The sequence below is a fragment of the Stenella coeruleoalba genome, assembly GCF_951394435.1.
Source record: "Stenella coeruleoalba genome assembly, chromosome: 17".
NCBI classification, from domain to species: domain Eukaryota; kingdom Metazoa; phylum Chordata; class Mammalia; order Artiodactyla; family Delphinidae; genus Stenella; species Stenella coeruleoalba.
Window position 1 is genome coordinate 41286763 of NC_137163.1, and position 25379 is coordinate 41312141.

At 42.2% G+C, this 25379-nt stretch overlaps 1 protein-coding gene across 3 annotated transcripts; it reads right to left on the reverse strand.

The window, feature by feature from the left end:
- Positions 1–7110: 7110 nt before the first annotated feature.
- PDP1 (pyruvate dehydrogenase phosphatase catalytic subunit 1) lies at positions 7111–17075 on the reverse strand. 3 transcript variants are annotated; one of them, XM_079901598.1, is made up of 3 exons: positions 16735–16845; positions 15921–15955; positions 7111–12322 (listed from the first exon to the last, which is right to left on the reverse strand). In XM_079901598.1, exons 2-3 carry the CDS (start codon positions 15949–15951, stop codon positions 10662–10664), a joined length of 1692 nt encoding a protein of 563 aa, XP_079757724.1. In that variant the 5' UTR covers positions 15952–15955; positions 16735–16845; the 3' UTR covers positions 7111–10661. The 3 variants fall into 3 exon arrangements, with proteins under 3 accessions (XP_079757724.1, XP_079757726.1, XP_079757725.1); XM_079901600.1 differs by lacking the exon at positions 15921–15955 and having other exon boundaries at positions 16597–17075; XM_079901599.1 differs by lacking the exon at positions 15921–15955 and having other exon boundaries at positions 16735–16847.
- Positions 17076–25379: the final 8304 nt, after the last annotated feature.

Sequence of the window (25379 nt, forward strand, 5' to 3'; positions counted from 1 at the left end):
AAAATGGGGTGGGGTGGGTGTGGGATAAGGGTCCAACTTCATTCTTCTGCATGCAGATATCCAATTTTCCAAGCACCATTTATTGAGAGACTATCCTTTCCATTTTGTGTGTTCTTGGCACCCTTGTTGAAGATCAGTTGACCATGTATTCATGTTTTTATTTCTGGGCTCTCTATTCTGTTTCATTGGTCTATAGGTATGTTTTTATGCTAGTACCATAATGTTTTGATTACTGTAGCTTTGTAATGTATATTGAAATCAGGATGTATGATGCCTACACCTTTGTTCTTCTTGCTTAAAATTGTTTTGGCTATTTGGGGTCTTTTCTGGTTCCATATGAATTTTAGGATTGTTTTTTCTATTTCTGTGAAAAATGCCATTGGAATTTTGATAGGAATTGCATTGATTTGTAGATTGCTTTGGATAGAATGGACATTTTAACAATGTTAATTCTTCTAATCCATGAACATGGGATAACTAAAAAGATATTTGTCACATATTATTAAGTGGACAAACAGGTTACAAATCAATATGTATAGTACAATCTGATTTTATATTAAATGTATATATGCATATCAAAAGATCTGGAAGGATAATAGTGAAAACGACTCCCAGAGCACTTTATATGCATTATTCTTTATAATCCTCACAAAAAGCCTATGAAGAAAGTGCTATTGTTATCTCCATTTTACAGATGGGGAATCTGAGGCACCAAAAGGTAAAATAATTTCTGGGAGCTGGTCAACTTGGGACACGTATTTAGGTCAACCTGTATCTAAGCCAGTGTTAATTCCACTATACTGTACTGTCTCCTGATATACTGACTTGTTAATAATTGTTATCACTGAATAGCAAGATAATGGTTCAACTTGATTATCTATTAATTATGTCTGCTTATGTGTATTTTCTAATTTTCTACATTGAGCACTTATTATCTATATAGTAGAAATAGAGTCTTAAATTTATTTTTTAAATAGGCTTGTAATAAACAGGATCGTATTATACAACTTGATTTTTTTCACTCAATATCTCTCAGAAATGTTTTCTGCATAAAAATATATATTTGGTCATTGCACATCTTGTTTACCAGATAACGTTCAAATTGGAGACATCATCTGTTCAGAAAACAGTTGAATGACCAATGTCTGGGTAACCAAATGTAAAATTTTCAAGAGCATAACAAATTGCTTCAAATCTTAATGTCAAAAACAATGAACAGTTATTTCTGTGAAAATTAATATAGGCATACCCCAGAGATATTGTGGGTTTGGTTGCAGACCATCACAGTAAAGCAAATATTGAAATAAAGTGAGTCACACAAAATTTTCGGTTTCCCAGTTCATACAAAAGTTATGTTTACATTATACTGTAGTCTACTAAGTGCGCAATAGCATCACGTCTGAAAGAACAATGTACATACCTTAATTTAAAAAGACTTTATTGCTAAAAAATGCTAACTATTAACTATCATCTGAGCCTTCAGCGAGTCACAGTAGTAACATCAAAGACCAAAGATGACTGATCACAGATCACCATAATAAATATGATAATAATGAAAAAGTTTGAAATAGTTTGAGAATTGCCAAAATGTGACACAGAGACAGGAAGTGAGCAAATGTTGGAAAAATGGCACTGATAGACTTATTGAACTCAGCGTTGCCACAAACCTTCGACTTGTAAAAAACACAATATGTGCAAAGCAAAATAAAGTGAAGCACAATGAAATGAGGTTTGCCTATAAATAGAAACCTCATTGAAAATGAGGAGGTCCAGGGACTTCCCTGGTGGCGCAGTGGTTAAGAATCCTCCTGCCAATGCAGGGTTCGAGCCCTGGTCCCGGAAGATCCCACATGCCGCAGAGCAACTAAGCCCGTGCACCACAACTTCTGAGCCTGCGCTCTAGAACCCACGTAACGCGACTACTGAAGCCCACGCGCCTAGAGCCCGCGCTCCGCAACAACAGAAGCCACCGCAGTGAGAAGCCCGCGCACCGCAGCGAAGAGTAGCCCCTGCTCGCCGCAACTGGAGAAAAGCCCGCGCACAGCAACGAAGACCCAACTCAGCACACCACGCAAAAAAAAAAAAAAAAAATGAGGAGGTCCAGAAGGGGGAGCTCTCATGCTGTACCACTGTAAATCAATTGCAGACCCAACTGGAAGAGATGTACCTTTGCAGTTACAACAGGATGAAAGTTACATTACTACCCAGTAGGAGGAAGGAAGAATTTCTCCTTGCCTGGCAACAGCCCAGCCAATGAGAGACTGTCACAACTCAGCCAATGAAAATCCACTATACTTCAAACTCTCAGTTTCCTCCAATGGACTCTTGTTTATAACAGCCCGTCCCCCTTCTCCTCTATAAAAAAAAAAGGTCCTCTCTTGTGTTCTCCAAATCTGCCTGTGATTTGCCATAGATTGCGTGTCCTGAATTGCAATTTTTTACTGTTCCTGAATAAACCCATTTTGCTAGTAGAATAACTGGCTGCGTTTTATGAGGGTTTAGAATTTGGGTGCAGCTTTTCTGGCTCAGGATCTCTCATGAGGTTGTTAATCATGCTGTCAGCCAGAGTTGCAGCCTTTGGAAACTTGACTGGAGCTGCAAGGTCTGCTTCCAACTCCACTCATGTGTCTATTGCCAGGAGGCACCGGTCTCTTTCCATGTGGTTCTCTCTACAAGGCTGCTCACAACATGGCTCCTCCCAAGAGAGAGTAAGAGTGACCAAGACAGAAGCTGCAGTGTCTTTTATAATCTGATCTCAGGAGGGACATGCCATCACATCTGCTGTGTTCCACTGGTCACACAAACAAATCCTGGGAGCATATTACACAGGGCATAAATGCCAGGCGATAGGGATCATTGGGAGCCATCTTGGAAGGTGGTTACCACATAGCCAAGTAGCCAAAACAATGAACAAGCCCAATAAACACTTGCTAGATTGGACTGAACTAACTGGTGGCTGGCAATTCAATCCAGTTACAATGCTCCAAGACTTTGATGGGTGACTGGTTAGGTCTCCCAAGTTCAGTTGTCAAGTTACCCCATACCCGAGTAGAGCTCAGTGATCGTGCACTATGGTAACTACGGAATCAAGAGGAACAAAAATATGACTGTGTTTGAACAAAACATACCAGTTCATTAAATGTGAGTGTACACACGTGAATGACTAATGGCAATATGTAAATCACAAAGATGTTCTCTTGCCTAACCACCAATCCTTCCTCATTTAGAATTAGTCAAGTCTCCCACCTATGAGTAGCTAGAAGCCAGATTTCAGCCTGGCATGGCTCTGGCTAACATCGTTTTGTACTTCTTCCTCCCACCCCTGCCTCTACCAACTCTTGCATCCCATGCCTGCTTGGCTAGTCTTTGCCATCTCAAGTAGTTCTCTAAATGTATGCTAGCTGCAAGGATGCTATGGCCATTGTGTACAGTTGACCCTTGAACAACAAGGATTTGAACTGTGCAAGTCCGCTTATATGTGGATAGTTTTCAATAGTAAACACGACAGTGCTACTTGATCTATGGTTGGTTGAATCTGCAGATGTGGAATCACAGATACAGAGGAACCGTTGATCTGGAGGAATGAAGTATACGGAGGGCTGACTGTAAGTTATATCCGGATTTTCCTGTATGCTGGGAGGTTTGGGGCCCCTAGTCCCCTTCTCGTTCAAGGCTCAAATGTACTATCTACCTAAGGCTTTTTCTGCAGTTCCTATCTTTCTACCTCATCTCCCACCGTGGAGATTTCAACAAATGAATTGGGAAACTGAGGAACTGCACACCTGGACACTGCAATGCACTCCTCACTTGGCACACTCTGTGGGTGGCTCCACTCCCTACGTGCTAGACTAACTGCTGGCCTACATCAGTCTTTGCTGCTTCTTCTGAGGATCGTTATCTCAGCTTTGCAAGGGCTCACTTGTCTATTGGCCACTTGACAGTCCTCGGGTCTTCTCAATTCCAAAGGGATCATTCTGGTTACACGGAGAGGCTGGGCAATGTGATGTGATTAAACATGCAGGCTTTGGAATATACAGGTATGGCTTTGTTTGGTGTGTGATGCTGGACAAGCTACCGTGCCTCTTTGCACTAGGTAAAATAGGGGAAATCATACTTCAGTTTGTTTTAAGGATTGTATTGGTCAGGTCCGGGTAGGAAACTGATTTCACCTTACATTGTTCAAATGAACGGATTACTCACAGAGGTGTGAGCAAGGATGAGGGAACAGACAGGGTTGTTGAGGCACCCAGAGACGAGCAGTAGTAGGAAGTCTTTACCATCCCTAAGGCTGAAAGGACAAAGGGAGGAATAGTGTGACCTGAGCCCACTGAGAACCAGAAGTGTGGAAGAGGTGCAGCCCTAAGGGGCTATAGTGTGGAGGGACACAGCTAAGGCTGGAGATGTTACTTGAAACATGGAGAGAGCTAGGAAGAACTATCCCAGCATCTCTCTCATCCCACCCTCCAGTCACCTGCTGGTGCTACCCACTGGTTGAATGGAAATGATAATCAGAAGACAAGCGAGGGACTTCCCTGGTGGCGCAGTGGTTAAGAATCTTTCTGCCAATGCAGGGGACACAGGTTCGATCCCTGGTCCAGGAAGATCCCACATGCTGCAGAGCAACTAAGCTCGTGTGCCACAACTACTGTGCCTGCACTCTAGAGCCCGCGAGCCACAACTACTGAGCCCGTGCACCACAACTACTGAAGCCCGCGTGTTCCAGGACCTGCGTGCTGCAACAAGAGAAGCCACTGCAATGAGCAGCCCGTGCAATGCAACAAAGAGTAGCCCTGGCTCGCTGCAACTAGAGAAAGCCCGCGCGCAGCAACAAAGACCCAACGCAGCCAAAAAAAAAAAGGACGACGAGAAAGCCTGGGAGGTGCAGCCTGGAGGAGCTTCCAGGCACACAGGGCAGGGCAGAGATGGCTTAGAGAAGGGGTTGAGGGGCCAAACAGAGACTAGCAGCACAAGTATTAAATGAGAAAACACAGAGTATATTTTCCACAGGACCTGGCACACAGTAAGTGCTCGAGAAACAGTAATCGTGGTTACCGTTAGCATTACTAAGGCTGCGAGGTCACTGGACTTTCCCGTTATACCTGAAGCCATCTTTGCCCGTCTAAGCAAGAGCCATAGGTGTGTGACCCCACAGTCATGAGGCTTGGTTTAGTAACATACTCTCTCTGGTCTGCTCAGTCTCACAGCTCTGTTTCTACTGACACCAGGGCTTTAATGCTCTAGTCTCTGTTTTCATCTGGTGAAATTAGGCTTTTTAACTTGTCCCCAGATTTGGAGCAAGAAAAAATAATGTCTAAGCAACGTTCCTTTGAGAAAACTGTCCATCTGGTCAGTTTCCCTTTCCATGTGGTCAAAGACTTTCTTTTTTCCCTCTTATCTAATGAGCCAAGACAAAATGGTCACGCTAATGGAAACTGCCTTGCATTCCAACTGCTGCTGCCCTAGCATAAAATCCATGATTTCATAAGGGCTTAAAAGTGTTTTTTTCAATCCTTTATGTCACCACTATTCAGCTGGCTGCTGTTTTTCCTCTGCTTTGCTTTCATCCCTGTCACTGGTCCAAGGAGTCAGAGGATCTGATGCTCCCTGCCCCCATTACTGCCTCTAATCACACCACTCTCTTCCTTCTCTCGCCTTTTCTTTTTTCTTTCCCTTAGATCTGTCACGTTTCCCATTCTCAGCTTTTATGCTTGAAGGCTCGCCTCTTAGTCAACACTGCCAGCCAATCAAATTGGTCTTGTCCTTCAAGGAGACAGATTGATTCAATCACCGCAGGTGAGATAAAATCTTTGGTTCTTTGACTCTTCTTGGCTGCTGGTGGTGGCTCAGTGCTCCAGGTCTGAGGTTTCTGAAAGGCTGAATAGGATCACTAGCCTCCTTGCACTGTAGTAAAATCTGATTGTTTGGGTTGGTTGGGCATGTGATGCAGGCAGGAAGTACGTCAGTGAACTGGGTATGGCTTAGAAGAGAGGAGAGGTGTGACTCTAGGGCAGGGTCTTACGGCTCCCTTGGGGTAGGAAGGTGACGTGAATTACTGAGCTCTTTTGGAGCTGGGTGCCAGGTGCTTCCAAACAACAGCTAAAGTTCTTCGCAGGCCCTCAGAGGGCACGCCTCCCACCGTGTGTACAAAAGGAGCTGGGGAAGAGGGCAAGGGTTAGATGGGGACCAGTTAGCAAAGTTTTACTGGGGGAAATGAACTGACTTTTGGGGTCCGATTGACTCGCTTGACTATTGAGTCTTTGAGGTCTCTCCCAATGAACACAAGAAGCATTCTCCCGTCGAGGGCTAAAGGTGTGATGGACCAATTTGTATAGTGATACTTTTTTTTCTTCTGAATATTCTTTGCAACAGGAAACTAGTTCAATTTTTAGAAATCATTGACTTTTAACTATAAAAATGAAACTAAATTTCAGGAATAAATTATTTCTCTGCATCTAGATTGATGTTAACTTCTGACGAATGAAGAATTTCTTAAAGTTCACTTAGGTTTTTTTTTTTACTTGATGATATGTCTCTAATGTACAATAAAGTGGATGCAGAACATTTTTTATTCAACATTGTGTTGGCTCAGAGAGAGAAACAAAATCCACGGGCCCTGACCTTAAAGAACTGAAAATCTTGATGGACAAACAAGGTAAAGTTAAAAATTAGAACAATTTTAAACCAGATATGTGCATATTTTACGAACCTAAATATTGGCTACATAACTGAGTCTAAATGGTGTGGTCCTTAAAATATGTGCATTGGACAATCGTTATTAATGGCACATGAAATGCATGAATTTCATCATTCTTAATATATTTACTTTGAAGACTTATAATTTGAAAGCTATTTAGAAGACAATACTGTGTATTGTTAGGATTCAATCCAAGGTATAAATTTTGTCATAAGAACCGGGCTGACTGGATTTAATAAGATTAAGCTTGGCTTTCAAAGTAAACTCTGAATGGAACAAAGGAAGTGACCTTCATACTGTAACAAGTTAACTCAGATACCATTAACGTCTTCATTTACCCAGCTTGCCCAGGCCTCAGCTTTTGACGATCTGAAAAATTCTATAGTGAATAGCAATTGTTTTATTTATGATAAAGATCATAATTAAGGTATGTTCACCTACAGACTAAGGATAGCAGTTACCTAGACCCTCTTGCTATACCCAAAGACAGAGCTAACAATAACCCATATTCAGGCACGTGTTTGACTAGTGAGCAGGAAAGCTTGTTCTAGGAAGTATTAATTTCGTTTAATAAAAGCAGAGATGTTCAAGTCAGCTACACCATCCCAGTCCTAACTTAACAGTCAGCATTTAAGCCACTTCCTTCCCCAACCCTAATCACAGCAATGGCCGATGGAGTGATAAAACAGGACCATCAAAAACCGAGGTATTATTTGTCTTTTTCTTATAGGACGGTCATTAGCTCAATCACTTAATGAACTACATCAACTCAACAAGATTATCAGTGGGAGAGGTACAGAGAGGTCATTAGCAAAGGACCACTCCCTAATCCCTCCAAATTTTTCACCATGAAACATTTTCATCACTTGTTTAAAGGGCATTTTTTAAAAAGTCCTAGCATTAAGGTATGGAACATAAAACTCACCTGTAATCAATCACATCTGCAATGTTAAATCTATACTTCAACCAAATAATATCCCTGGGAATTGCTAACCTAAAAGTTAGCTCTAAAAGGGGAGAGGAAGGGGGCTAATAATGCCCATCAACAATGGATAAATTGTGATATATTCATACTATGGAATGCTACTTGGTAATAAGGAAGAGACTATGAATACACTCAACATAAATGAACCTCAAAAAAATGAACAACCGTCAGATACAAAAGAGTACATATTATATGATTTCATTTGTATGAATTTCTAGAACAAGTAACACCGATCTATGGTGATAGAAGTCAGAACAATAGTTTTGTGGGGAAGGATTAACTGGAAGGTGGCATGAGGGAATTTTCTGCTGGAGTAATGGAAAAGTTCTGTATCTTTATTGGGGTTGTGGTTACCAAAACTCAAACTACACATTTAAAACCTGTGCATTTTACTGAATGTAAACTATACCCTCGTTTTTTTTTTTTTTTAAGTACTATCTATCTAGAGGATCCTAAAGTTAAGTATAATCTACCCCCACAGAAAGCATCTAATGAATCTTAATTAAAAACCAACACAGGTCATTCAGAAAGCAGATATGAAGCTTTAATTCACTGTGGGCATTTCTCTGACCATTCTCTATATTATATATGAACTTTTCACATTTCTTCACACAGATACAAGACAGTTGTTTTCCCCAAGTACTGTGTACCATACCACCATCCCATTTAACTAGCTAAGGACGTATTATAAATACCATGAGCCACTGACTAAATACAGAAGTTGATACATATGTTAGAAAGTATAAATTAAAAAAAGTTTAAGGCTAAATACCATGAAAGTTTACACATATTCTTTAATTCTAGATATCAAATCACAGTGACAACCAATTATAATAAAATCTCAACTTTTTTTAGATGATAATATTCATATTTCTAACATCCAATTATTTTCATTTTCATTATTTTCATTTCCATACTGTTAACTCCACACTGCATTTTCACTTCTATAGAGAGTAGACAGGCTTTTGGACTGCAGACCAAGTTTCTTGTGTAATAATAAGAATTACTATCTTGATCATGACCATGGGAAACCAAATTTATATATACTGTACTATATAGAGACGAGACTTTACTAAGTATAAGATAATGTGGAACTCTTTAGTGGTGGTGTTCAAGAGAAATTCAAATAGTAGCCTGAAAATTAGTTTTAACTGCTACTGCATTCTACATATATTTCATTAAAAGATGAAGTCTCTGTCAAAACATTTATAAATAAGTATATAGTACAATAGCTTTTCCCCCTCCAAAATACTGCCTGGGAGGAAAGTTCCAAGCTGACTCAAGGGAAAAAAAAAAAAGGAAAAAAAATAGACCTCAGAAAACAAACATATGGTCTTCTGAGCTGCAATCTTCCTGAGTCTATTTTCAATTGGAACAAATTTTGCAGCCAATTCTACCTTGCTTCAGTGTCCACAGTCCAGAGGGAGTCCTTGGATATCTAGTTCATATTCTACAGAAATCCGAAAGGACCTAAACACCCCTCAGCTAATTACACAAGGGAAAACTGATCATGTTTTGTATTAAAATCTATGTGAAAATCAAACATAGTCATAGCCATTCTTTTATCAGTGATGCTACAATAAGTGATGAAAATATATGCACAGCTGTACATGGATCACCATTAAACACGGGAACAAAATGCCATTTGATGCATATTAAATAAGCTCCCAAAAAGCCAATTTGAATATATTTATTTTCATTTACTTTGATACAGCATTGGAAGAGACTGCATATAATTATGGCGACTGCTGCAAACAACACTTGATGCTGCTAAGTGTTCCATTAAGCATGAGGCATGCACAATAGTTACCTTTAAAAATTTCTCATGTATATATCTTAACATTCCTATTTATAAGCTGCAATATGTTTAAAGCATTTAGTAATTTTTAAACCAATGATTTTAATTGACCTACATCTAAGTGGGGAAAAACAAAAAACTTCCTCCTCATTTCAGCACCCGAAGGTAATATTAAACCTTACTCCCCAAAATTATATATTTAAATTTATTTTATATGTGTCATCCTTAAAAGTCCAAAAGTGATGAAAATTATTATCACTACTAAATTAGAAGTATGATTTCCCAGCAGCAGTCTACCCAGCACACACAGCATGCCACGCTTCGGGGGATTACATGATAAGAGTGACGTGCTGGTGGCTGCAGATGACAGTAATTGAACATATCAGTCTCTTCTCTTCATTCTGGATCTTTTATTTCAAACTAAATAAAGCTTTTCATTAATATAAACTGAAAAAATTATTTTTCCTTTATTTAACATCACTAAGAGTAGATAAAACTAAATACCTTTATTGTCTTCAAGTGTGTGGCAAGATAGAAAATGTTTCAATCACATTAGGTAATCAGGGGTGGGGAAGGGGGTAGCGTTTGTTTTTCCATTTAAGCAGGATTCCAGTCAAATAAGCACACACACTTACAAATTCAGATTACTTGGTTCTCGGTCCTTTATGGCTTAAAGCACTGGATTTGAAAACTACTTCAGGTTAAAATAAAGTTATATGAATAATGCATAGGCTGTATATCTAGGAGATCATGCAATAAATAAATGTTCTCATGTACAGTGGAATCTTGGTGATGAAAGGGGTCTGCAGGTGTGAATAACGTTTTTTCGTTTTACCAAGAGAATATGCCCAGCAAGTTCCTTGCTTTGGGCCTATTCAAGATCCTGTTTGTAAGGTCATCCTGATTTTCTCAGGTTGAAAAAAGAAGCCAATGTCATAAGACATCTGCAGTAAGGAACTGACGTGCCTCAACTGCAAGTGCTGTGAGGTCCGAGCTAAGCAGAAGGAGACTCAGGATCCTGCCACCTGGCTACAAAGTCAACTTGGACTACTTGGCTGACTAGAGTATCAAATGGGGAAATGCTTAGAATGACCCACTGGAAATGTTTACTATATTAGTATCTTTTAAAAATCTATCTGCTCTTTAAATCTATTTCATGTGAGAACTGCCAGGGTAAGATCCACTCACGATTCCTGGTTTTGATATGCCCCTACGACATGAGAATTGAACTGAACTACAATGATTGTAATGTCATCCCTGTACATCCTAGCAAGCTCTTCAGGAAGACTAAGCATTTTGGAGAGGCGCTCGTGATCAACAGCCCCAAACTCGTTGTTGCCCACAGCATGGCGAATTAGATGGGTTGCTGCATTCTGATCCTCAAATACCGATGACATCTTGGCTCTCCTTTCTGTTAAAAGGCCATGCATCTGTCCCAGAGTCACCTTATAGCCACCAACAGCTATTGGCTGTTGGTGATGCATGCCTGTTAGGTACTCGCCCACAATCCTAACCACATCCTGCCTATGCATTGTCTCCCACAATCCATCAGTCGCCAATACCAGAAATTTATCCTGTGGCCTTAATCGGTGGTAAGTTACTTCTGGCTCAGCAGTGAGATAAGGAGGTGTGTAATAATTAGGAGGGATAAACTTGGTATATTCGTTGTCATTCAGCTGGTCTGGGCCAGATTCTATCACTCTCTTTTGAAGGTCAATGCTCCATTTGAACTTTACGTCTCCAAAAGCCCTAAAAGGCATCAGTAAGCCAAGCAGCCGATCCTGTTTCACCACACTCTTGGCCTCATTCTTTGGGTGCTCCAATTTCAGGCGTTCCACTTCTCTTTCATTCTGAGCATTGTGGTCATTAGATAGAGTGACTGCTGACCAAGAGCCGTCCTCTTCCTGAACACCCAGCATGGCTCTGCTATCACCAGTATTGGCCACATGAAGGTCAACACCATCCACATGGGCCACACAAGCTGTGGCCCCAGAAAATGCCACTCGAAGCACCAGGTAGTTGAGGAAAGAATTGGGATCACCGACTTGAGCCTCCAAGGAGATGTCATTATCAAGCCTCTTGAAAGCATTAACCAAAGCCTCCTTAACATCAATTTCAGTCGACTCCCCAGTGTTAAGGTCTATAAGCTCTTGCCAGTAAGTCCTCAAGCTGTTGAAATATAATTTGGACGCCTCCTTACTGAAGTAATCATTGGGATGCTTGTGCCACTGGAGAATGGGGAGCAATGCTCGACCGCTCTCCACCGCATTTTCGATCTCTAGCAAAGTCTCATGGGGTAACAGAGAGACAGCAATATAATAAAAGAGTCTTTCACTGACCGCCTGGGAGCAAGCACAGCCTGCATGGCCATCGAAAACCCCCAAAAGCATCCCTCTGGTCTGCAAGCAGGTTGCTGCACTTCTCCGGTCCTCAATGGGTGCATTCGCAGGCAGCTGATTGCTGTCAAATCCAAGGACAGAACTGACATTTTTGCCATCAAATTCTGGCACTTTGAAACTGTATTCATTAGCTTTCAGGATGCTGTTGACTTGTGGAGGTGTAAGGTAAAATTTCTGTGGTGTGGAAGCATATCTCCTTCCTTGGGTGTACTGCCACCAGCTCTCCTTTGGCCTATAAAAGGTAGCATATGCCGGATGGGGTGTGTATCTCAGGCGACTCTGAGGAATGTAAGGGGGTGAGCAGCAGAGATGTCTGTGGTGGCAGTAACATGCAGTGCCATAGATTCTGCTCAGTTCACAGTGACGGATCAGAGGGAAAAACAGTTGAGTTGGTGCTGGCATGGCATCAGAGAACAGCGGCAGGCTGGAACTTCTGACTGGGATTCCTAGACAGCAAAAGTTACATTCTGATTACTTAATCTATTTTTGCTTTCATAACAAATGTTTAGCAGGTGAATCTACAGGCTCCCTGTGCCTCCTAAGGCACTACATTTTACACACATATCATGTACTATTTCTACAGGATATACTCTGTTAAGCACACCTCCCAATCACTTATGGAGCCAGGACTGAACTGTCGTCGAGCTTTACTTTTCTCTCTTCCTTGTATTTCTTTGTGCAGCACAAACTGTGCAGAATGTACAATAGATCTGGCTGGGGAGAGTGGAGGAGACGAAGGTTATATAACATTATGCAGTGGCAGTCTACCTGGCCAATCACCCTTCTCCCTATCCTTAAAAAAGGCCGTGGATCTCCCAAATTGCACAGGGACTTCTCCCATTTATGAAGATCCTGTTTCTAGACCAGTGGTCGATTGTTAGCATTTGATACACATGGCTACTACTATAAAAGTGTTGGGATGCAGCCCCAACCTGTGTGTATTCATGAATTATTTGTAAGTTATATACGTATGCTACTACATTAATATCATGTTCATTATAACCTGTACAATAAAAATTTTACATAATGAATAAAAATAGAAGCTCCAAAATGCCCTCCCTGCATCCTAGTAGATGGTCTTGCAAACAATGTTTCTCCAGACCACTGTGCCAATTTGGCAGGTTTAGGGACATAGGTCTGCCACCAATTCACCACATAGTCCTGGAAAAGCTGGATCACCGCTTTGAGCCTTGCTTTCCTAAGCTGTACGTGAACACATCAGAGCAGATGCTATCTGAGCACGTTTCCTGGACTCTGTGCCTTTATAAAAAGTGTGCATTGAAGTGAGGCTTTGATATTAAATGCAGGGTTCATTTATTTGTTGTTTAATTTTAGTGTATTCTTTGTGATAAAAAAAAAAACTAAGTATTCTAGCAGCTCTAAAACTCTGTTAATAACATAAATGGTCGCAGTTCTGGAATTTAATTTACTTGCTACCGTTTTCCTCTGCTTATCAGCCATGAAAGAAAGCTACGGAAATATGATTTTCGTCTACAATGGATCCCAAGTAGAATTCACCCCTAGAAAAATATTTTCTCTTACATTTTATAAAAAAGTTATCTATTTGCACTTGGAAATTAATAAACAGTGAAATAGTAGTCTAATGGTCTAAGGTTTGGCTAAAAAAGGTAGAGCATTATAATCATGAATAAACCAAAATCATGTCACTTACTATGTGACACTGAAAACATTTTGCTGGGCATTTATCTAGAAAATTTAATAAACATGTATCATTAATTCAGGTAATTTTTACAAGAAGAGAATCCCTCTTGTAACATATATTTCCCCTGAATTCTTGAGGTATTGCATCAAAGTATTCATCTGGCCTATAAATAAACAGGCTTTATATTTTAAATAAGAAAACAAATGCAGTAAACAAAAGGGAATAAGGAATATAAAACCATCTGAGTCTGAATATCAACTATTCCTTCCTAAGGTTGAACACATTAAGAAAACATTTTACAAATATCATAGAGAGTGTTAGAATATATTACATTATTTTCACACACCCTCTTTTGAAACACAGTTAGAAAAAAGATAAGTGGAATGCGGTGAAGGGGGCAGAGAAAACAGAGAATTTGCTTCTGTAATAAGTGCTGTATAAGCCAGTCATATAGAACTCCTTTTGCATGTGATAGAAAGTACCGTTATTTTAACTACAGTATTTAAGAAGGGATTTGTTTACAAAATTGAGGACAAGATTAGGCAATAGAAGGAAATGATTAGAATTTTGGAAATAAAATCAATAACTAAATAAGTATTCTGAAAGGCAGTCATGAAAAACAGAAATTCCAGAAGAACAGGAATCTATCAAGACTAACCACTTAACTAACAGCACTTCAAACTGAATACTTGAAAGTCATCCAAAGGTTAAGTGTACATGACTGAGCCAGGAGATGTGCTCAAATGTGGGGCCACATGACACTGGCTTCTAGATATGAATCATATCTCTTGCTAGGTTTGTATGCAGAAAGCACATTAACTTATTTCATGCTTTGTATAAAGATTTTTTCTGTTATTAAAAATGTAAACAGACACCAATCTTAATGAAAGTAAATTTTCTCTGTAACTTTATATACGTTTGCATTTATGCTTACTTTAAAACTTAAGAATCTTAGAGGGAAAAACGTGTATTTCTGTATGGAATGTAGATTGAATCAAAGCACTGTGTGTGTGTGTGTGTGTGTGTGTGTGTGTGTGTTTGGAGGGGGGTTTTCACAGATAGATGCATACCAGGATTTGGCTATATGGTGTCTGATCAAGGAATAACAAGTCTAGGAAACCCACACTTTCCTTAAATTCCTTTGCTTTGACAATCCTCCTGCTTTTGAAATTGACTGCAAAATGAACTATTGTGGCAAAAAGAACCGACTCATGCAGCAGATGCTTTGAATAATACGTAAATTCAAACAGCAAGCACTCTAACATACATTTTTCCTTCAGGCATAAATTCTCAACATTAAAAACAAAAAAGCAGAGAGTGAATTTTATTAACTCTATCTTTCAGTTACTCAGGGGCTTAGCATATGGACTGACTCCCAACATGCCTCCAAAAGTCAAATTCTTAGGGAAGTTACCTACTCTGTGATTAATGAACATTCTATCACCACCAGTACAAGTAACATACTCTCTCCATCAGACCAGTTACTACTAGAAGTCGAAGTACTTTCAAATGCTTTCATAAACCATTAAGGGAGCATTCAAAAAACTCTGTGAGTATCCTTCTGAATATCCTGTGATTCAACAACAAAACCCCATGAAATCAAAACTTCTGTCGACAAACTTGCTAAATTAATGAAGTAGACGGCTCTTGATGAGGCAGGAAGAACCGCAGCAAGGTTCAGTTGTGGTAAACTGAAGCACTGTCAAATTTTCCAGTTATTTCTGGCCACAATTTCACTTAAAAGGTCCTATCCCATGATCCAGACTTAGCCACCTTATATTCAGCATCTTAGTCTTAGGCAGATTTTGCCAATTTTGCCCACGACTAATAAGGAAAGATGAGCTGTAACCAGCAACAGGAAAGAGATCCATCCATTCTTACTGATGTGCTCAACAGAGTTTGTGCCAAGAAATGATTCAACTTCATCAATAAACTCGCAGAAGAAATTAGAGAATGCAATTACTGTACCGACTCCAGAGCTCTTTAGGTTTGCAAAAATTTTGGTGTAAACGAAAAAAAAATGCTATACTAACCATTAAATGTGTCAGAACCCCAGTTTACGTAATTTGATTGCATTAAACACCCTGCATAAAGACTCTCTGCGATTTTTCAGCATTTTTGGTTAATGTCTAGACATTTCACAGCTCCTGTTATCTCTACATGGATGAAGAAACCGGTTGCCTTCGGAAGACACGAAGCCCTAAGCCAGCACTTGTTTGATTAGTTTCCTTTGTCCCTACCTGAAAATTGCACTCACTAAGGCATCAAAGCTATCTATGTCACCTCTTAATTCCACGCCGACCCACCTAAAACCATCCACACACAAAATCAGTCAACATCCTTCCTGGGTACCCAACGCAGGTAGTTAAGTGAATACCTACCAATTCGTCTGGGCCCGGGACACACACACATTCTCCTGTCATCACAACACGGAGCCGACAACATCCACAACCCGCGCGGACAGCAGCAGCGACAGCAGCACCGGCCCATTGAAAGCAAGGCAGAGATGCTCATTAGAGGAGGCGGCGGCAGGGGAGGCGGGAGCGGAGGAGGGGCGAGGTCTCGCCCCAGGCGGGTGAATGGGGCTAGGAGGGGGGAAGAGGATGGAGGAGGAAAAAAGGGGTGGGGAGAAGAAGGAAACCAAACAAACCAACCCACCCCGCGGGAGAGGCAGAGCTACAGTGGAAGCGGCGGGGGCCCCAAGGCCCGCAGAAGCGCGCCCCGGGACCGGCCCGTCCATCCAGCCCGGGAGCGGAGCCCACGGGCGCGCGGCATCCTCCGCCCGCCCACGCCGCACCGGCTTCAGTCCTGAAAACTGAGGGTCGGCCCGCGGCGGCTGACTGTGGGATCACCCTGGACTCGAGGTGTGTAAGGGGAAACCCTCAGGCAGAGACGCCGCGCCACCTGCGTCGCACCTCCCGGGATCCCACCCTCCCGCGGGTCCCCACGGCGCCCCCGGCGCTGACAGCGGGCGCGGCGGGCCCGCCCACCACCCCGAGCCTGCGGCTGCCCCCAGCGCCGCCACGCCCGCTGCGGCCCCGACGCCCTCACGCGCACCTGGCGCTCCGGGGTTAGTCCCTCCGCACGCCCGCGGCCGCCGCTCCCCAAGCGCGCCGGCCGCCCCCTCACAACTTTGGGTTGGTAGAGGAGGATTCCGGAAGGGCCGGCTCGGGGCCCGGAGTAGGGAATACGAACCGGGCACGGCAGGGGAGGAGCCGCTTCTTCTCAACAAGGAGGCGGCCGCGGCGGCGGCACCTCCGGGCGGTCCTTCCACGCAGCCCAGCGCAACTCCCTGTAGCTCGGCCCCTTGCCCCAGCCCGGCCCCCTCAGCGACCCTGCCCCGCAGGGCAGCCACCCTACCCCGCCCACACTTTCGGGCCGGAGCTCTTCCCGCCTTCCGATTGGCTGCGCAGTGGCGAGTGGGCGGAGAGGAGGAGAGCTGGCCGCTGCCCGGCTCGTGGGAGCGGAAGAGCGGCGCGCTCCCCGCCGGCTTTGTGACGTCATGGGGGTCAGACAATCCCTTCCATTCCGCGCGAGGTGCCCATTGGTTCCGCAGGCCCGCCTCACGTGACCGCGCCCGCGCCTGGTTGCCTGGTGGAGGGTGGGGCTGCGCGCGGTTAGTGGGTTGGCGGCGGAACGGGTTGGAGAAAGCGTGTGTCCCGGACCAGCATCCCCAAGCGAGCTGGGCCCCGGGACCGGCTTCTGCCTGCCGGGCAGGCTTCCGCGAATCTCTGGCCTCTGGCGGGGGGCTGGCCGAGCCTACCCCGCGCCTTGCGAGTGGGCCGGGGCTTCGTAGGTTTAGGCTGTTGGGGCGGCTCCCTGCCCAACGGGAAACTGCATTCGCTGCAGTCGCCCCTGCCTGGAATAACAAGGCGTGATAACCTGGGAGTATCTGTGGCCTCATTCATTTGATACTTTGCAGATTTTAGGAGTGTTGCCGTGGATGTTTTCTGTCATTTTCTGGGCACCTCTCAGGGCCCAGGGAGAGAAAGGCGGTCTAAACAGCAGCAAGAGGAAGTTGTGATGAAGGAATTCTTTCCCCTGTAGAGTAGGTGTGTGCTCACGTTTTCTGAAGGACTTTGAAATCAGTATTGACTTACTTGCCCTGAATGGTTACAAGGAAAAGGGTAGAATGCAGTCTGCATTTGTGACGAAGTGGGAAGAGCCCTGGACTCTTGTGTCAGGACTTTCATCCAAGTCATTTCCGCTCCATAAGACTCAGTTTCCCCTTCTGTGAGACGAGTTGTATTTGGGGTGGTATTGGCAGCCTGGGGTTAAAGGGAAAACATGTCAAGGGCTATTTCATTTCCTTCTGTCCACACGTAATCCCCTCTTTATGGGAAATGAGTCACTGATAGTGACTTCTAAAAGCTTCCTCGGAGATGGTATCAGGTAGATCATTGCACTTAACCCGCCTACTGTTAAACAGTTTACTTTGATTTATTAAGCATGTCTGCTTACTAGCCAATAAAGTTCATAAAGTGATGTGAGCTGGATATAAAAACTGTCATGTTAACAGTATTGTGGAGTTTTGTTTTTATTAATTTGCATTATCTGATTTTTATGTAATAAAGGAAAATTTTTATAGACACAAAACAGTGCCAGGAACTGGTTCTTTATAACTCCTACGTCTTTCCAACTGCCTTCTCTATTCTCTAAATAAATTAGAGGGCCTTTTTGCCCAGCACCAGGCTGCCCATGGAACTCTTGTGGCTATCTTTATGTGGCCTTCATCCCATTTTACATGGGTCTTGCCTCACTTCACCCCTCCTTTCTACTTCTCAAATGAGCATCCCATAAGTTCGTAAATATATATATATATATATATATTTTTTTTTTTTTTTTTTTTTTTTTTGCGGTACGTGGACCTCTCACTGCTGTGGCCTCTCCCGTTGCGGAGCGCAGGCTCAGTGGCCGTGAGATCCTCCCGGACCGGGGCACGAACCCGCGTCCTCTGCATCGGCAGGCGGACTCTCAACCACTGCGCCACCAGAGAAGCCCAAGTTTGTAAATATTTTTCATTGTCCTTTATTCTATTGAGTATCTGATTTATGTATCTGGTTTTCTGTGGTCTCATAGAGGCAGTATAGGGTGGTATATAGCAAAGTGAGTAAGAGCACAGCTGGAGATAGACTGCCTGAGTTCCAGTCCCAGCTCTGCAGCTTACTGTGTGGCCTTGGGCAACCTCTTCCTGGCTCAGTTCTTTCATAAGTAAGATAGGAATAAAAATAGTAATATTTTAAAACTTTTTAACCTCTCAGGGTTGTATTGAGTTGATACATATCATGTTAAGTACAAGCAGGTAGTAAGGGCTATATAAGTATCAGCTATTATTAGTATTATAGACATGTCCAGATGAGTGTGTTTGTTTTAATTAAGGACTCCTAGCGAGTAGGAAACCCAGACCCTCAAGTGGAATATGTTCTACAGCTAGATACTAAGAAGTCATAATATTAATAGATTGGAGATTCTTAGAACCTTAGGAAATCAGGTTAAAGTAATTTATTTACATGAGGAATGTCACTGCCTCTTAGCCCCTACGTTGCAGACATGGAGACCAGGTAATTGAAGGTAAGTGGATTTTTATTTTGAGAATTTCTGCCTGAGGACTCAGAAATGAAGTTTACACTAGGCTTGCCTGTTGTCTATAAACTTTTTCCTAGTGATTGTGAAAATAGAGTCATGAGACTCCAGAATATATACATCCATATCAATGACTTCTTCAGATCATCTTGGTGGCGTATCTCATTATTCCACACCAACATTGCCATTATTCAGAGCACTTTTTAAATTACCTTTTCAAATTGTTTTTGGATCTGCCCAGGAAACTCCAACTTAGTTTACTATAACTAGCACCTTGGTTTGTACACCAAAGTAGTATTGATTCCCTTCTGCTAATAGTTCTGAATGACCTATTTCTGAAAATACCACCCACTCTCAAAAAATTGGTATTCGCCACCAGTAAATATAGTCAAAAGAATTTGTCATGAGAACTGAAGGCAATGCCAAAGTATTTCTGGAGTCAGAATAAAGGCTCCCCAAAGTAATGGCTTTGAAATAAACTCATTTAGAGGTGTAAGTTTTGTTCTCTAGCTACAAAGTTGTATGATTCAGTGATAAGTATGTTCTAAATAAAGTCATAGTACTTCTGCAGAGGAACCAACTGCTTGTACCACTGGGGGAGATTCTTTAGCGTCTCAATCTTGTCTTTCCTCTGGCCTGGCTTTCTTCCTGTCTCTAGATGGAGCTCCATTTGGCCACCCAGTAAATAGGCTTGCTTCAGAAGTGCTGTTTGTTTATCACATGGCCATCTGGCCAAGGCCAGGGAAGGTCTTTGGGTTTGCTGCTCTGACCCCACGGACTGTTTTAGTCACCAGAACACCTGTTGACACTGTGACATTGGAAGGTAGATAAAAGTAGCACTGAACAACACAGGATTGTTGTAAGGGCAGGCAAGGAGAAAGAAAGGGGCTTCTAAAATAGTATGGTACAAAGGAAGCAATGCACAAAAGTACCTGTTTTGTCTACACAGTGTTTTTTGTGATAACAAAAATGAAAGACAGTTCCTGAATTAGACCATTAACATGTAGTCATTTTCTTGCCCTAGAATAAACCTGGAGATGAGCAAGTGCTCAGCCAGATTGGCCTGGTGTTCTTGTGGGTGGATGATAAAAACCCTTGGGGGTATTGGAGGTTAGCTGTGACCACATGGAGATAGTCCAGTAGAATCTCAGTGATGCCAGCCAGGAAGCTTAAAATAGACCTGCAAGTGGGTCTGAGATGCTGTCAGCCTGATGCCTGGTGAACTACCATGGCCTTTGCCAAAATCAGTGATTAGAGGGAAGAGAGGCTGCTAGACACTCATCTTTAACTCCTCCAGGTCTTGGACAGGAAATCAGCAAGTACTTACTAATTATGTAAGCAATAGGTACCTGTTTTATTACCATCCTGGGGTTGAGAACTGCTTCTTTGAAATTAAATTATTTGGAGTTATGCACTGAGATCAACAAATCATCTGTAAGAAAGAAACAGATCATGTAATGTGGCTCATTTCTTGTGGGCCAGAGGCTGTTATAGGTGCATTCAGTTTTGTCTTATTTAATATTTTAAAAGTAGTCCATTCTCATCAGAATACATGAGGCAGTAGTATGTTTGAGGGAAATATATATATCATCGTTCTCTTACAGAATTAGGGACAAAAATCTCCTGGGAAGGAGGAAGCTTCTGTGCATTAATTTAACATGACAAAGAATATGAAAAGTGGGTATCTAGAGTTGCTTTATTTCAGAAATCCCTGCTTATGGTGCTGTCTTTAAATATTAAGGATGATATGTTTAGGGGAAGGGGTATTCTTCTCCAGCCATCAGATAATCAGGCAGGATTACTTTTTCATTCATTACTTTTTGTAATTCTGTAGATAATTCTCCAGAATACAGAGGGTAAAAGGTGAAGGGTTTCAGGGGAACTGAGACCTTGGGGTGGGTCTAGAGCACTTTACAGCAGGTGCCCGGGCATGAGTGCCCCTGAAGCAGGTCACGCCAATATGCGGACTTCAGCAGAAGCTCCCACACTGTGAACTCAAAAATAGTAGCTGCTGATCTGCACACTTCTTAAAAACTATAATTCTTTGCTTACCTGTACACCTGAACTGTAAGAGTATAAGCTTCTTAAGGGCAGGGATCCTGTCTCTTTTATACACCCATATAAACCCACAGCTTGGCGTATAGTGAGAACTAACAGGTAGTGAGTGCTTACTTTATACTATCCCCTGTTCTAAATGCATTGTCTCATTATATCCTCATAACTCTCATATGAGGTAGGTGTCACCATTATATCCATTTCACAGGAGAGGAAACTTGAGTCTCACTGAGGGTGATTGGCACTACTTACGTAAGTAGGAAGTAGTACAATCATCTGCCTTGCATCTTAGCTTGCGTTCTAAAGCACTATGTTATAGTGACCACTGCACACAATAGGTGATCAATAATGAACTCGTTTCAAGTAGAGACAAAAGTAGCATGTTGCAACAGGTGAATTGTGATAATTGAGGAACTACAGAAAGTTTCACATTTTCATTATAGATTTGAGGATAAACTATATCCTTATAATTGCAAAATTTCCACCCTTGTTATTGTATCTGTAACCAGCAATAAATTTTGCACAGATAAGTGTATCACCACTGAATGGCCATTCTTGTCAGAGCACTGAAGTGTTTGGTTATGTTTTTTCAGGAAAAACAATTGTAGTTTCGAGGTAGGAGATAGATGGGCCCCAGGCTGAGCAGCTACAACTGGCCCCTGCTAACACCTTGAGATAAGACACTTGCAGGAGCATCAGGCCCTGACTGGGTGAAAGACAGAGTGACCACATTTTTCACATTCTTGTGGTCAAAGGGATTTCCTAGCCCACACAGGCATAGAGAAGGTCCTCAGGGTTCAAAGGAAGGAGGGGTGTCAACCCATAGTATGTCCTGCCAAGCTCCCAGAAACCTTCACACTGGAATCCATCTGGATCGAGAGATTCATGTACCAGGGAGGGCCCTGAGTCCAGCCAAGTATGGACACAAGTGAGATGATTGGCCAGAGACACTCTGGAAGGCTGTATCCACATAAGCAACCTAAGCCGTCCCCATTCTGTGCCTCACTCCAAGTCCACCTGTATGATCTTCCACGTGTACTTTGCTTCTAATAAATGCTTTATCTCCTTCACAATCTGTCTCTGCTGAATTCTTTCTTCAAAGAAGACAAGGACCAAGGTCCTGCTTCAAGCCACTGCACCCCTTACCCCAAGATATCAGCTATAAAACCATGTTTTCCTTGGAAACTAGGTATTATAAATATTTGTAGATGAATACCTAATGTGTTCAATTCACATCCTAGTAATAAACTATAGTGGACATGTGATATGAAGTGAACAATTTAATCTATTTAAAGCTATATGTTCAGTTTACAATATTTTACATTTAAGCATATCAACAGGAGAGGGAAAAGTTCACGGAGAGAAAGAAGACAGAGGAAGAATGTTAATAAGAGCTATCGAATTATGTATCCAGTTTCTGCTAGGAATAATGGACTCGGGAAGTCTAATCAGAATATTTAGGGGACTTCCCTGGTGTCCCACTGGGTAAGACTCCACGCTCCCAATGCAAAGGGCCTGGGTTTGATCCCTGGTCAGGAAACTAGATCCCACGTGCCACAACTAAGAGTTCACATGCTGCAACTAAAGATCCCACACCAGCAACGAAGACCCCGCATGCTGCAGCTGAGACCTGGCACAGCCAAATAAATAAATATTAAGAAAAAATGTTTAGGGAGTTACTAAGGTACAATATCTGGGTTGTGATTTTATCCCTTCTGAAGGCATTGTGGTTTTGTAAAACAAGCATAAGTTGGAGCCAGAGACACCAGAGTTCAAATCCTAGCTCTGCTTCTTACTAGCTGGCTAATCTTTCCAAATTTACCCAATAGCTTCAACACTTTTAAAATCTAAAGAGCGTTATAAGGATTAATGATAATCTAAAGGAAAATGCCAAATGATGGCTGGCAAATAGCACAAAATAGTAGCACCTGAATGAATTTCCTATTGCTGTTGTAACAAATTACCACAAATTTAGTGGATTAAAATGGCACACATAGCTTACAGTTCTGGAAGTCAGAAGTCTAAAATGGGTCTCAGTTGGCTAAAATCAAGGTGTCAGCAGAGCCGCATTCCCTTCTGGAGGCTTTAGGTGAGAATCTGTTTTCTTGCCTCAGCCAGCGATGAAATGCTACTGCAGTTCCTTGACCCATGGCTCCTTTCTCCATCTTCAAAGGGAGAGAGTAGCATCTTCAGATCACTCTCACTGTGATCTCTGTTGCCTTCTTGTGATTACATTGGGCCTGCTGGGTGATAATCCAGGATAATCTCTTTACTTTAAAGTCAGTTCATCAACAACCATAAACCCATCTGCATACTTAATCACCACCGTGCCATGTAGCATAGCATATTCACAGGTTCTGGGGATTGTGGTGTGGACATCTTTTAGAAGGGGGTATTGCTCTGCATACCATAGGGCTTTTCTCTCTTAACACTTGTTCATTCATTCACATACTTATTAAAGGAAAATATGAATAATAAAAGTATCCTTACCCCCCCCAAGACTCCTTCTGTTTAGGTAGAGAGCTTAGATTTATACATAAAAAAATTAACTGATAATACAAGATAGTATGAACAAGCCCCAATATGAGCCATTCAAGAGGAGAGATCACTTAGATGAATGAGGGAGAAAAAAAGAATCACTGAAAACTTTGATTTTCTACAATAAATAGTAAGGGTGCCCCCTTCCCTCCACAGAAGGTAAACGTGATCTTAATTTGCATTAAGGTAAGAACTAAGGAGGGGATAGCCTCCCTCCATTTTACCTTGGTGAATCCCCAACAAACTTTGAAGGGTATAAAAAATCTTCAGTGGAGCCAGAGGAGGGCAGCCAACAGGGTGAAGAGCCTAGAATCAGAACATGTAAGAAATTTAGGGATATTTATGGTATGGTCTTCAAATACCTAAGTGACAGACATACGAAAAGAAATCTAGATTTATCTTTGAAACCTCTGGAGTTTGAAAAAACTAGAGTAAATATGTAGAAGTTAGATTTACACTCAGTGTGCTAACTTGATTTGGTTATAGTTTTCTGAAATGGAATGAGCTGAGTTTCCTGTCCCTGGAGGTATTCAAGTAGAATCTAGACAAGTGTCAAAGAATGTGCTCCCAAAGCACTTTGTTCAGGTCTTGAACATTGTACTTACATTGTAATCATTTGCATTCCAGTCTCCCTGTGCAAACTGCGACCTCTTTGGGGGCTGAATCTATCATATTCATTTTTACCTGGCTTAGAAGTTACCAAATGAATGTTGGGTTGGTGAATAGGTGATGCATGAATGAGGCTGAGGGTTGGACAGAGTAACCTTTGGAGTCCTTCCAACTCAGACTCTCAGTTCTCAGCTAGGATTTCAACTAGGTTTAAAGGATGGAATTGGCTGCAGAAAGGGAATGGTGGTGTTGCGTTCTGGATTTCACAGTACAGAAAAGGCCCAGAGACAAGAGGGAGCAAATGTGAGTGGAAGAGCTATGTTGGGTGAAGAACAGGAATGAGAGTTGGGGCAGGCGTTTGGGTTCTTTAATATCAAAGATGTCAGATTTTCTCATGCTGCAGTCTGGACCCAGGCTGACACTTGACTAAATCCTGATGAAAGAAGAGAGAAAAAGTGCTCTTACAATCCTATTCATTTTGGTTCTACTGGGAAAGACTGGAGACTTACTATGGACTGAAATGTCCCCCACCATTCTTTTTTTTTATTTTTTTAACACCTTTATTGGAATATAATTGCTTTACAATGGTGTGTTAGTTTCTGCTGTATTACAAAGTGAATCAGCTATACATATACATACATCCACCTATCTCCTCCCTCTCGTGTCTCCCTCCGTAACCCCCAATGTGAAGGGTTAGGATGTGGGGCCTTTGGGAGGTGATTAGGTTTAGATGAGATCATGAGGATGGTGCCCTCATGAATGGGGGTGGGGGGTTAGTTCCCTTATAAAAAGAGACACCAGGGAGATTTCTCTCTCTCTCTTCCCCTCTCTCTCCCTCTACCATGTTAGGAGACATGGAGAAGGGGGCCATCTACAAGCCAGGAAAAAGCACCCTCACCAGGAAACAGAATCAGCCAGTACCTTGCTTTTGGATTTCCCAGCCTCCAAAACTGTGAGAAATTAGTGTCTTTTGTTTAAGCTGCCGAGTCTATGGTATTTTGTTATGGCAGCCCGAGCTGACCAATACAGGGCTATTGCCTAAATATGACAGTAAA